Raw genomic sequence first — 11,269 nt, forward strand, 5'->3', positions numbered from 1 at the left:
AATAAAATAAAATAAAATAAAATCAAGAATCAAAAACACAATCAAAATCAAAATAATAAATATACAAATAAATATAAACGCATCTCTATCCTTCCTCTGCCGCCTTCTTCCTTTCTTCTTCTATTCTCCTTAGTACTATCAGCCCTTGTCCATCCTCCCCCAACACTTTTTCTATCTCCTCTTTCTGTCCCGTCTTTTCACATTCCTTGAGTACATGCCACATGCTTTCTACCTCTTTCTTACATAGCCTGCATACTTTTTCCTCTTCTGCTTTCCAGTATTCTTTTTCTCTTGCTTCATTGCCGCACCTGAACCTTGCTATCGTTTTTCTATCTTTTTGCTTCATTCTCTTACTTAGATATTCTGCTCTCTCTTCTTTTATTATCTTCTTGTATTCTCTGTTGTACGTAGACTCTTCTATCTTTTTCCTTCTTTCCGCCTTTTCTTTCTCTCTTATCTTCCCTATTATTTTTTGTACTGTGTTTTCCTCCTCTTCTCTGCTTCCTTCTCTTATCTCAGTACCCTCTCCTTCCTCCTCTAATATTTTCCTCCTTATTCTCGCCCATTTTCCTTCTCTTCCTGCCCCCCACTCTTTCTTCCTCTCTTTCCAGCATTCTTCCACCAGTTTCTTCCTCGTTGTTCCTATTTTCTCTTCGTACTTCAGTGCTCTTTTCAACGCCTTCTCTTTAATCTTCACTAACTTTCCTTCCTCTACTACTATGTAATTCGGCGTTGTCCTTTCCAGACCTAGTATCCATTTTACGTATTTTCTCTGAATCCCGTCCAGTCTTTCCTCTTTTCTCCATCCCCATATTTCTGCTCCAAACAAACTCACACTCTCCACCAATGCTTCAAACATCTTCATTCTTCTTATGTAGTCCTCCCTAAATAATCTCTCTCCTATGCTCCACGTTTTCTTCATTGCAATCATTGCTTTTCTTCTTCTTTCTAAGATATGTTTCTCCGCTCCTCCATTTTTTTGCATAATGTATCCTAAATAGCTAAACTCTTTTACTTCCTCCAATTCTTCCTCTCCCCATTTCCATCTCCTCTTCTTTGTTCTTCCTTTCCCCTTTTCGAATACCATCACTTTTGTCTTCTCCGAGCTTAATGTTAGACTTTTTTTCTCTAAATATTTCTTAAATCTCCTCAGCATTTCCTTCATCTCACCTTCTCTCTCTGCCAGTAAAACTATGTCGTCCGCATACATTAGCGTCCATATCTTTCTTCTTCCTACCATTACTCCCCCCGTCTGTCCTCTTTCCATTTCTTCTTCCAGATCTGCTACGTAGATGTTGAATAGCGTCGGGCTCATTGGGCAACCTTGTCTAACTCCTTTCCTAGTCCAAAACTCTTCTGTATATTTCTCTCCCACCTTAATTACGTTCTTCGTTTCCTTATACGTCTCCATTATTCTCTTTTTCAGCTTATTCGATACCCCAATTTCCTCCATCCTTTCTCTCAGTATTTTTCTGTCTATTCTATCAAATGCCGCCTTCAAATCAGCGAAACATGCAAAGACCTTGCCTTTCTTTTTTCCTACCTCTCTATCCACTGCGTGATTTAATACATATACAGCATCCATAACCCCTCTTCCTCTTCTGAACCCGAATTGACCTTCTTCTAATTTGCCATCGATCTCTCCCATTAATCTCTCATTTAGAATGCTAGCGTAAATCTTATATGCTGTGTCCATCAGTGTTACACCTCTGTAATTCTTTACCTCCTTCTTTTCTCCTTTTTTGAATATGGGGCATATTACTCCTTTCTTCCAGTCCTCCGGTATTCCTCCTTCCTTCCATATTTTCTTTATCATTTTCCACATTGCTTCTCCTATACTTCTTGGCATGTATCTCCACACTTTATTTTCCAAACCATCCTCTCCTGGCGCTTTTCCTTTCCTCAATCTTTTCAACTGCTTTATCAATTCCTCTCTTGTTATTTCATCCTCTTCCTCTTCTTCTCCCCTTTCCGCTTCCTTTTCCTCTAATACTGCCAATTGCTCTTCTCCCTCCAGTATCCCCATAAAATGCCTTTTCCATTCTTCCTCGCCTATTTCTTCGTTTATCTCTTCTCTTCTTTTTCTGAATCTGTTTATATATTTCCATGCCTCTTGTTCTGACTTGATCTTCCCTATTTTTTCCTCTTCCTGTTTCTCATATTCTTTTTTCTTTTCTTTGCACCATTCTTTGTACTCTTTTCTCATCTTTATATATTCCTCCGTTTCGCATTCTCCCTTCCTCCATTTTCTCATTCTCCTTCTTAATTCTCTCTTTTTGTTTTTCCATTCCTTGTCATGCCATACTCTATCTCCTATCTTCCATTTATGTCTCTTCTTCTTCTTCTTTGGTATTGCTTCCTCTACTTTCTCTTTTATTTCCTTCCATAATTCTTCAATCCCCTCTTCTTTACTGGTCCACTCCTCACAGCTCCTCAAGTATTCTTCCTTTGTTTCTTCTTTCCATTCTCTTCTTTCTATTTCTTTCTCCTCTTCTATTTCTTTTTCTTCTTCCCTTGTTCCATATAATGTCGCTTCCAACGGTACGTGATCTGAGTCCGTTCTTTCTCCTATTTTCAGACTCTCTACTTCCTCTGTAGCCTCTTGGTTTCCTATTATATAATCGATAACTGATGTTCCGTTTTCTCCTATATATGTCCATTCTCCTTCTTCTCCTTTGCTTCCATTTAAAATCACCCATCCTCTTTCTTCAATTTCACTTATTAGTCTTCTTCCTTCTCCGTTTATTACCTTGTCCTTCGATTTTCTTTCTCTCTCCTTTTTTACCGCTTCGTTTATCCAACCTCCTTCCTCCCCTGTTCTGGCGTTCCAGTCTCCTCCTATTAACAATACGCCTTCCTCGTTCCCTTCCATTCCTTCTGAAATTGTGTGCATTGTTTCTTTTACATTCTGACTGTACACTGTCATCACTCTCCACTCTCTCCCGTCATATCTTATTCTCCTTTCCACTATGTTGTCACTCCATTCTTTGTATTCCAAGGTCGTTATCCTTTTACTTATTCCTGTTATAATGCCTCCTTTTGCTCTCCCTTTTTTGTTTTCTCTCTTTGCTGGTCTACACTTCCATTCCAGATTTTTCGGCAGTTTGTCCTTTATTTTATTCCATCCCTCTTCCTCTATCCACGTTTCCATCAACCCTACCATCTCAAATCCGCTTAAGTATTCCCACACCTCTTTATCTTTATTTGTAACTCCTGCTATATTCCAAAAACACATTCTTGCCCCTTTTTCTCCTCTTCTCTCTTTTTTCTCTTTTTCCTATTGCCTTCCTCTTCTTTCTTTCTCTTCCTCTTTCTCTTCATTTAAACAATCTTCCTTTTCGTTCCATTTAAACCATTTTCCATTTACACTTATTTTCTTGTACCCTATTTTCACTTCCTTTCCTTTTTCTTTCTCCTCTCTGGCCCTCCTTCTTAATCTTCCTTGGATCTCTCTTTCCCTCCTGGTTAGGTCATCGTCTATATATATTCCTCTATCCAGATTCTTTTTCCTCACCATTATGTTTCTTTTCATCTCCCATTCCTCTACTGTCACTACTATCCCTTTCTTTCCTTCTCTCTCCTTTATCTCATATGCTTTCTCTACCTTTATTTCTACTCCCAATTTTTCCTTTACAAATTCTTCTATTCTATTCTCTATATTTGTTTTTTCAATATTTATTCCTCTTATAACTATGTTCTTCTTCCTTTCTTCTCTTTCCTTCTTTTCTTGTACCATCTCTAAATTTTGTATTCTTTCTAGCATCTCTTTCCTTTCTTCTTTCCACTTCCTTCTTTCCTCTTCTCTCGCCTCTCTTTCTTCTTGCATTTCCTTTAATATATTTCCCATTAGTTTCTCCATTAGTTTCTCACAGTGTTCTCTCATTTCTGACACTGTTTCCTGTTTACAAATCCTCATTATACCTTCTATTCTCCTTTCCATTTCCTTCTCCGGATCTCTGCTCATTCCGAAATTTTCTAGTGTTTTTTCTTTTTGTTTATTTTTACTTCCCGTGGGCCTACCTACCTTAGCTGCCATCTATCTCTTCCTCTACGCACTCCGACCTTCTTTACTGCTCCCGCTTCTCGCACTCCTCCACCTTAATGGTTGCTGTCCTAACCTAAAACCGCCTTCCCTACTTTCCTCTTTTCTTCTCTGCTCTTCTTTCACCTCCTCTTTTCCCTCCACTTCCTTGCTTTCCTTTTGTCACCCTCTCTCTCACTTCACCCTATTCTCCGTTTTTCTCCTCTTCCTTCCACAATTATCACCTCACTTTCCTTCCTTCTATAACTACTCTAACTTTCCTTCGTCACTCTCCAACCGGAAGTCCATATATATCCTATTATTAAATATAATTATAAAATATAAAGTTTATTTTATTTATCGTTTTTTTTTTTTTTTTTTAGATAAGAATGCAAAGTATTTTATATAAGGTGCTTCAAGAACTTGTATACGAAGAAATTTCTAATGAGGAGGATTTTAGAAAACGTTTAAGACAAGAGGCTGCAAAATGGGCGTGTTTTTTTGGTGATCGGATATGCAAAGACACAGCTAATCTTAATTTAAAACGACATCTCGCAAATCCCCAAGAAAACAAGTATTTTTTTCTCATATATTTAGTCCTTTTTAATCCAATTTTCATCTAAATATTTCATGCCATGACTTTCTTATAAATATTTCATCCTATGTTTAATAGATTGCTTGGCCAAAATATAAAAGCAAGATATGCTAAACATTTAACAAAATTTTATTTTGTTTGATCTCGTATAGACTCTTGCCGTGGTGGAAAGAATGGACATATTGTAATGGTTTAAAATTTATATCCCATTCTCATATTATAAGTTACGAAAACTCTACTTGGTGGGCAGTACATCGTATGGGGAAGGAAAAATTTAAAACTAAAGTTTTAGAATTTCTGGCTTGCCCTGAGCATCCAGATTTTATAATAGACTATCTAAATATGATAGGAAATAATAGTGAAACATCGATTATGTTGCTAAAAGATTTTCGCGATCAAGATTATATTAATTGTTTTCTTCTTACTATTGCGAAATATGCGAGGAAAGATAAAGTACTTAACTTTATATTAAACAAATTTAAGGAAATAAAACCAAAGTAATTTGACAATTTTCTCATAAATATATTATTCATAAATTTATGTGTACGTTATATATGTATATATATCTACTATTACGTTTTCTCATAGGAAAATCAGTAGGGTTGTAACATTGACAGTTCTTATAAATCATTTATATTCTAAGGAACAACTCAAACAGGTAAAAATTGTATACGCTTTGAAATATGATTCTTATGGTGCAAGAGATAAAACTATTATTTAAAGTTGATAAACATCAAAATAATCTGTTTTACAGATGAACAAGTTTCTAACTGAAAATTTTGAGAAATTTAGAAATTATACAATAAGGAAAATACAAGAAAATTTGCAAGGGCCTTTAGATAATATTCTCGAGGTAAATTTTATAAATACAATTACTAAAATGTACTCGATTATTAATCGTTTATTTAATTTTATTTTCATTTGCATAAAACATGTTTATTACAGTGTTGTGTTATAGTATTTCAAATAAACAAGCAAAAATTATTATTATTATATATTTCTCTTTGATAATTTTTTGATGGTTAATATAAAAACTATCTATTTTAGATTAATGCGGAAATGATAAGACAAATGATAAAAGAGGAAAAACAAAATAAAATAATTCAAAGCAAGCTAGATATACGTTCTCACCAAATTGAATCTCAGATAAAGTATCTTGACAATTTAGTACTATAGTTATTTAATGAAAACTGATAATAGTATTATGTATCTATCTCAGTATAAATATATCTGTTTAGTAAATATTTTTTTATACGCCACTTAATATTTTAATTTTATATGGTTATTGTTAGGTGCATTAATGATACTCGATCGCATTAACAAATATATTTCATGCAGTTTACAGATTTTCTTATCGTTCGGCAATCCTGAGATATTTAAATGATAAAATTAATTATGTTAAATAAGAAAGTATGATTCTTCAATATGCAGATTAATATACTCTGTAAATATTATAAAAACAAATTTGTTGCCTGAATATGAATAATACGATCATTAATGTATGGAAATGTACTTTACTCGAAAACTATTTTAAATTAAGTTTTGGTTTTTGTTTTTAACTTTTTTCATATCTGTAATATTCTCTAGTACTTATATATTTATTTTAATATTTTTTATTACTTTTACTAATAATATATGTAGATTAATACATGTATTTTAATGTTGTATTTATAATTAATTATTAATATAAATACATTAATACTTGTATGTTAATATGTAATATATATATACATATATATAGGGCGACACTTTACGTGAGCCACCCTGCATATATTTATTTATTTACATATAAAATAGATAGTCACTTTAAGAACACTTGGTACATATTGCATTATTAAATTGTCAATGAAATACTTTGAATAAGCGTTTGATTGATTAATCAGAGCAAAAAATCTTGTCCTTTAAAGCCGAAATAGCAACAAAAACAGAAGATATACTTTATATTAGTTATATTATTAAGGGACATACCCGTTTGAAACCTCGAAAAATGACAGTACATTTTCTAGATTTTTAGCAGCGCAACAACTTGACAAAAATTTTTAATTTTTTCACGATATTGATATAATATTATTAACTACTTAAATAAAAATTTTCAGCCAAAAAAAAAATTTTTTTTTAATTACGGGAATATTTGTGGAGTTTCTCTAAATTTTAGGTGGCTGCATACGGTGTGTATGAAAACGTAGATCATATTTCAAATAAAAAATCCAAGTTTTTTCTTATTAAACTTTGTAATAGCTATCTGCTATCTAAGCGTTTTTAAAAATTTTTTAAAATAGAAAATGGCGGTGTGTTGATTTTTTTTTTTTTTTGAATCCATCTTTTTTTTATAACAAAAAAAAGGTGAATCGGATTAAAAAAAGATTTTGTTGGCAGATGCAAAATTTTATTAGAAACTCGCATGTAAGATTTGAAGTCAATCAAATAAAACATAAATCTGCAAATATTCGCAGAAGAAAAAAATTTTTTTCAGTCTGAAACTTTTTATTTAAGTAGTTAGTAATATTGTCAAAAAAAATTAAAAATTTTTATTGTTGCGCTACAAAAAAATCTAAAAAGATATATACTTATTTTTCGAAGTTTCAAACGAGTATGCCCCCTTAATGTATCATATATTTATATTAATCCGATTCTCTCAAAACTTATTTGATCAAATATATATCCATGGTCAATTAGATTTAATCTCTGTCAAAGCAATCAAATTTGTTTTATTCGAAAATGCTAATAGTTACCAGTAGAGTCACCCATACCGGACGAGTCGAAGGAGAGGAGTTACACTAACAATAAGAGAGATATTGTAATTGTTATATATTTATTATATTAATATTTTTGAATAAAATGGAAACAAGGAAGATAGTAATCGAGAAAATAAAGAATACGATGCTCTAAAATATTTTTATACCTTCCTCGCGACATAGAAATATCTTGATGTGTGATGCGGTATACGAAAAATCGATTTCTATCGAAACAGAAGTCTATTCTACTATAATTTTTCTATAATTTTGTCCGTAACCTTTATTTCTTTTTAATGTTTTAATTATTAGCAGCATTAATTAATTAATTGTCTTGATTTTATCGTTACTTGGTAGAAGATATTCTGTCACATTTCTGAATACATCATATGAAAAATCGTGATATTTTTTTGAAATTTTTGTTTTAGCGCGTGATTTGAGTATTAAAAAATATTTTAGAAGTCATGGTATACGCTAGCCAGAATTTTAGTCAAAAAGCCGGAAATGCAAATAAATTTTTTATTCATAGAATAAAAAGTAATTAACAGAATAAATTATAGAACAAATTATAGGTATGTTCAAGAAAATTACAATATTTATACAAAATTTATTTTTGTATTAATTTGCGTGTTCTTCTATCATTATTTTTTTATATTATATATATAGTAACACATTATTACTTTTTTATTTTACATAGAAATATATATATATATATATGTAAATTATACCAGAGAGAAGTTTTGCAGGAGACGATCATGCCGATACTTTTGGTGGAATTTATATCCGTAGCAGGAATATGAAATCTCCTGTATAGGGAAAAAAGTGTTAATGCTTCTACTTTTAAAAATTAGTATTACTTTTTATGGATCAAGTTTATTTCTTGACACTGCCGGTAAAATCGTCTTTTTGTGCGAATTCACACTATATATCTATATAAATCATCAGAAACATCTTAATTTTTATTCAAATTACAATTACTTAAAAATAACAATTTATTTAATATGGAAAACCGTTAAATTTATGGTATTCCAATCGTACTCAAATTGTTCTACTTAATCGCCGTGCGATAAAAGCTATCTAAATAAAAAAATATAAAAATATAAATAAAATATGCTTTCTTGCCTATTTTCATGTATTTTTCTCAAAATAGGTTATATAAAATTTTAAAATAATGCGGTCTCTTCTGTGGTTATATGTTGATAGCTATATTAACATTTATCGACTAGCAAAATATTTCTCGACGATCAAGAGTGTGTTGACATAATATTACGTACTTATCGTAATGTCATGTACCGAGTATCGTGTTAGTCTTCGATGGTCTCTCGAAGTGATAAGATCTCGAAAGTGTTGTAATTATATATACTTTGAATATTACATAAATAGCGACAATAGATCGTCAAATTTACTACAGTTAATTTTATTTATTTACAAGGATTGTATACTTGAGTAATAAAACTTGTGGCATACAATCCTAACATACAGGGTGAGTTTATAGAAATAGAACACACATATATATATGTATGTCTGTCGTTAAATTAACAAAATATGAAAAAGATAAAATGAAAAATTTAAATAATTCTAATATACAAGTATAGTTTTTTGTTTTTTTTCAAGTTAACTTTAATGGTTTTAACATTGAGACGATCTCAAACGCATATCAATAATATGTGTATATTGTATATACGTTAATATAACTTCAGTTAAAGTAACATAAAATAAACATAAACAGAATAATCGTGCATGATTTATACTTATGATTTAATTTATGAGGCAATACTGCAAGACATAAAAATTAAATAAATTTAATTTTGTCAAATAAAAAATTAGATATATATAATAACGATTAATCCTCTCTTAGACGCAATATCCAATATATATACGTTACAACGTTATTGATGTATATATGTATAACATTAAACAATGAATGTATGTACAGATGTGAAAGCAGATTAAAATAAGAATGATTTAAAAATAAAAATCATTTTTGCCATTTCATTTAAATTATATTGCTAACACTTCAGCTTTCTTTTATCCATCCTAATAGTTTGGATGAAAAATATTGCGACTAACGAAGAGTTAAACACATATATAACACAGAATAGTATCGATAATAGAAAAGATATAGGCGGAACAAAATATATACAATATATGACTTTAGAAACACATAAAAATATGTAAATATTGATACGTATAAAGGCAGTTGATTTGTTACGAATTCAATCTGGTTTTCCGTTAAAGATGAGAGAAATGTCTTATTGGATTTTTAAATCAGTAACAAATAAACAATTTGAGCTTTGTTTATGATTTAATGTAAAAGAATGTAAAGTTTAATTTATAAATGAGAAAAAAACCAAAAAAATATTTATTATTTAGGTAAAATTTGGTAAAGTGTTCGAAACTGTTTGTTCGAAATTATATCTTTTGCAACATGAGTTTTGTTTAAAGAAGAAAACAAAATAAACAGATTTAGATTATACGAAGAGTACCTAACATAATAATAAAGTTTATATAAAAACAAAAACTGATTTTTTATTATGTTTATTATTATATTTGTCTTCTGAGATTATCTAAATTATATTGTATATTATATAAAACATAAATAATATAAATTATGTTATGTTTTATCTTCAAAATCAAGTAAAGTATTTAAAAATTTTAAACTTTCTAAAATTTGAAACTTTTATTCTTTCTTTCTATTTAACTTAAAATATAAAAATTATAATGTAAAATAAAAACATCTAGTAAATTATAATAAAATTTGTGTGTAGAATAGATAATTCATCATAATAGAAACAAAATCAAGTAAATACGTATTAAATTATTATAATTATTCTTTATAGAAATAAATTTAGACACAAAAGCAAAGTATGCATGTATATATGTGTATATATTATACACTTATATTTATTACTTTATTATATTTATTTATTACGTAATATTGTCTCATATTTTTACATGTACTTTCCTTCTATGAATCATTTGCTTGCAATTTACTCAACCTTTGATGTTTTATGTAGTAATTTCTATATCTTGAACTATCATTATTTATCTTATTCTCTCTCTCTCTCTCTTGCTTCTTTTTCTAACCAAAAATTTAGTAATTTTCTATTAAAGTAGTAAGTCAATCTCTTTTAATATAATTGGCTTTAATACGTTTTGTGTTTATTCCCTCTTTCTTTCATATTTGTTTACTATAGAGAAAGTACACTGTGTTGCATTTCATTTGTTTATTTTTTTTTTTTTAATAATACATTTTTTCAATAAAATTTTTGCAGATATTTAAAGTAAAAACTAACATGGCGTGTCTAAAATTGCTACTAAGTTGTAGTTTAACATTCATCGTCACGACAGCTCTTGTTACTGCTGAAGACAATTTATCGAAATATGTAATACCAGAGCATTATAACATCAAGCTTAAAACATATATTGACGATAATAAATTCTACGGTGAATGCAATGCTAGTATCAATATTGTTCAACTAACGCAGAAGATAGATTTGTATGCGGAAAAACTATGCATAACTGATATAAAGCTAATTAAATCTTTAGAAGGATTTGATGAAGATGATAGAGAAATTAAAATTTTTGAACCAACATATTTATGTAATAGTAAAACGCATATAATTAACCTCAATTTCACGGAAATATTATGGGGAAATTATACTTCAAATATAAGATTTATAGGTACTCTAGCGGATAATAGAGGAATTAAAACATTCCACAAAGGATGTGAAAATACAGCGTTAGTAACTCTCTATAAAGTGTTAAATATATATTTCATTATTAAATAAATAAATAAATATATATATATATATATATTTATAAATTAATATATATATATATATATATTAAAATATATATATTAAAAATATATATATATAAAATATATATATTAAATAAATTAAATATATATATATATAT

The 11,269-nt window shown here is 29.5% G+C and overlaps 2 protein-coding genes across 2 annotated transcripts; one reads left to right on the plus strand and one right to left on the minus strand.

Annotated features, from left to right (window-relative positions):
• Positions 1-3,277: 3,277 nt before the first annotated feature.
• Positions 3,278-4,036, minus strand: LOC138943044 (uncharacterized protein PF3D7_1120000-like). Its single transcript, XM_070313563.1, has one exon. The coding sequence runs from the start codon at positions 4,034-4,036 to the stop codon at positions 3,278-3,280; it is 759 nt and encodes a 252-aa protein (XP_070169664.1).
• Positions 4,037-4,101: 65 nt separating this feature from the next.
• Positions 4,102-5,586, plus strand: LOC138943046 (uncharacterized). The gene is made up of 6 exons (XM_070313564.1): positions 4,102-4,110; positions 4,405-4,595; positions 4,769-5,113; positions 5,205-5,274; positions 5,371-5,469; positions 5,575-5,586. Exons 1-6 carry the CDS (start codon positions 4,102-4,104, stop codon positions 5,584-5,586), a joined length of 726 nt encoding a protein of 241 aa, XP_070169665.1.
• The last annotated feature ends 5,683 nt before the right edge of the window (positions 5,587-11,269 follow it).

Source organism: Polyergus mexicanus, unplaced genomic scaffold (genome assembly GCF_030449975.1).
Source record: "Polyergus mexicanus isolate NDT 795.1 unplaced genomic scaffold, iyPolMexi1.0 SCAF_25, whole genome shotgun sequence".
Classification (NCBI taxonomy): Eukaryota; Metazoa; Arthropoda; class Insecta; order Hymenoptera; family Formicidae; genus Polyergus; species Polyergus mexicanus.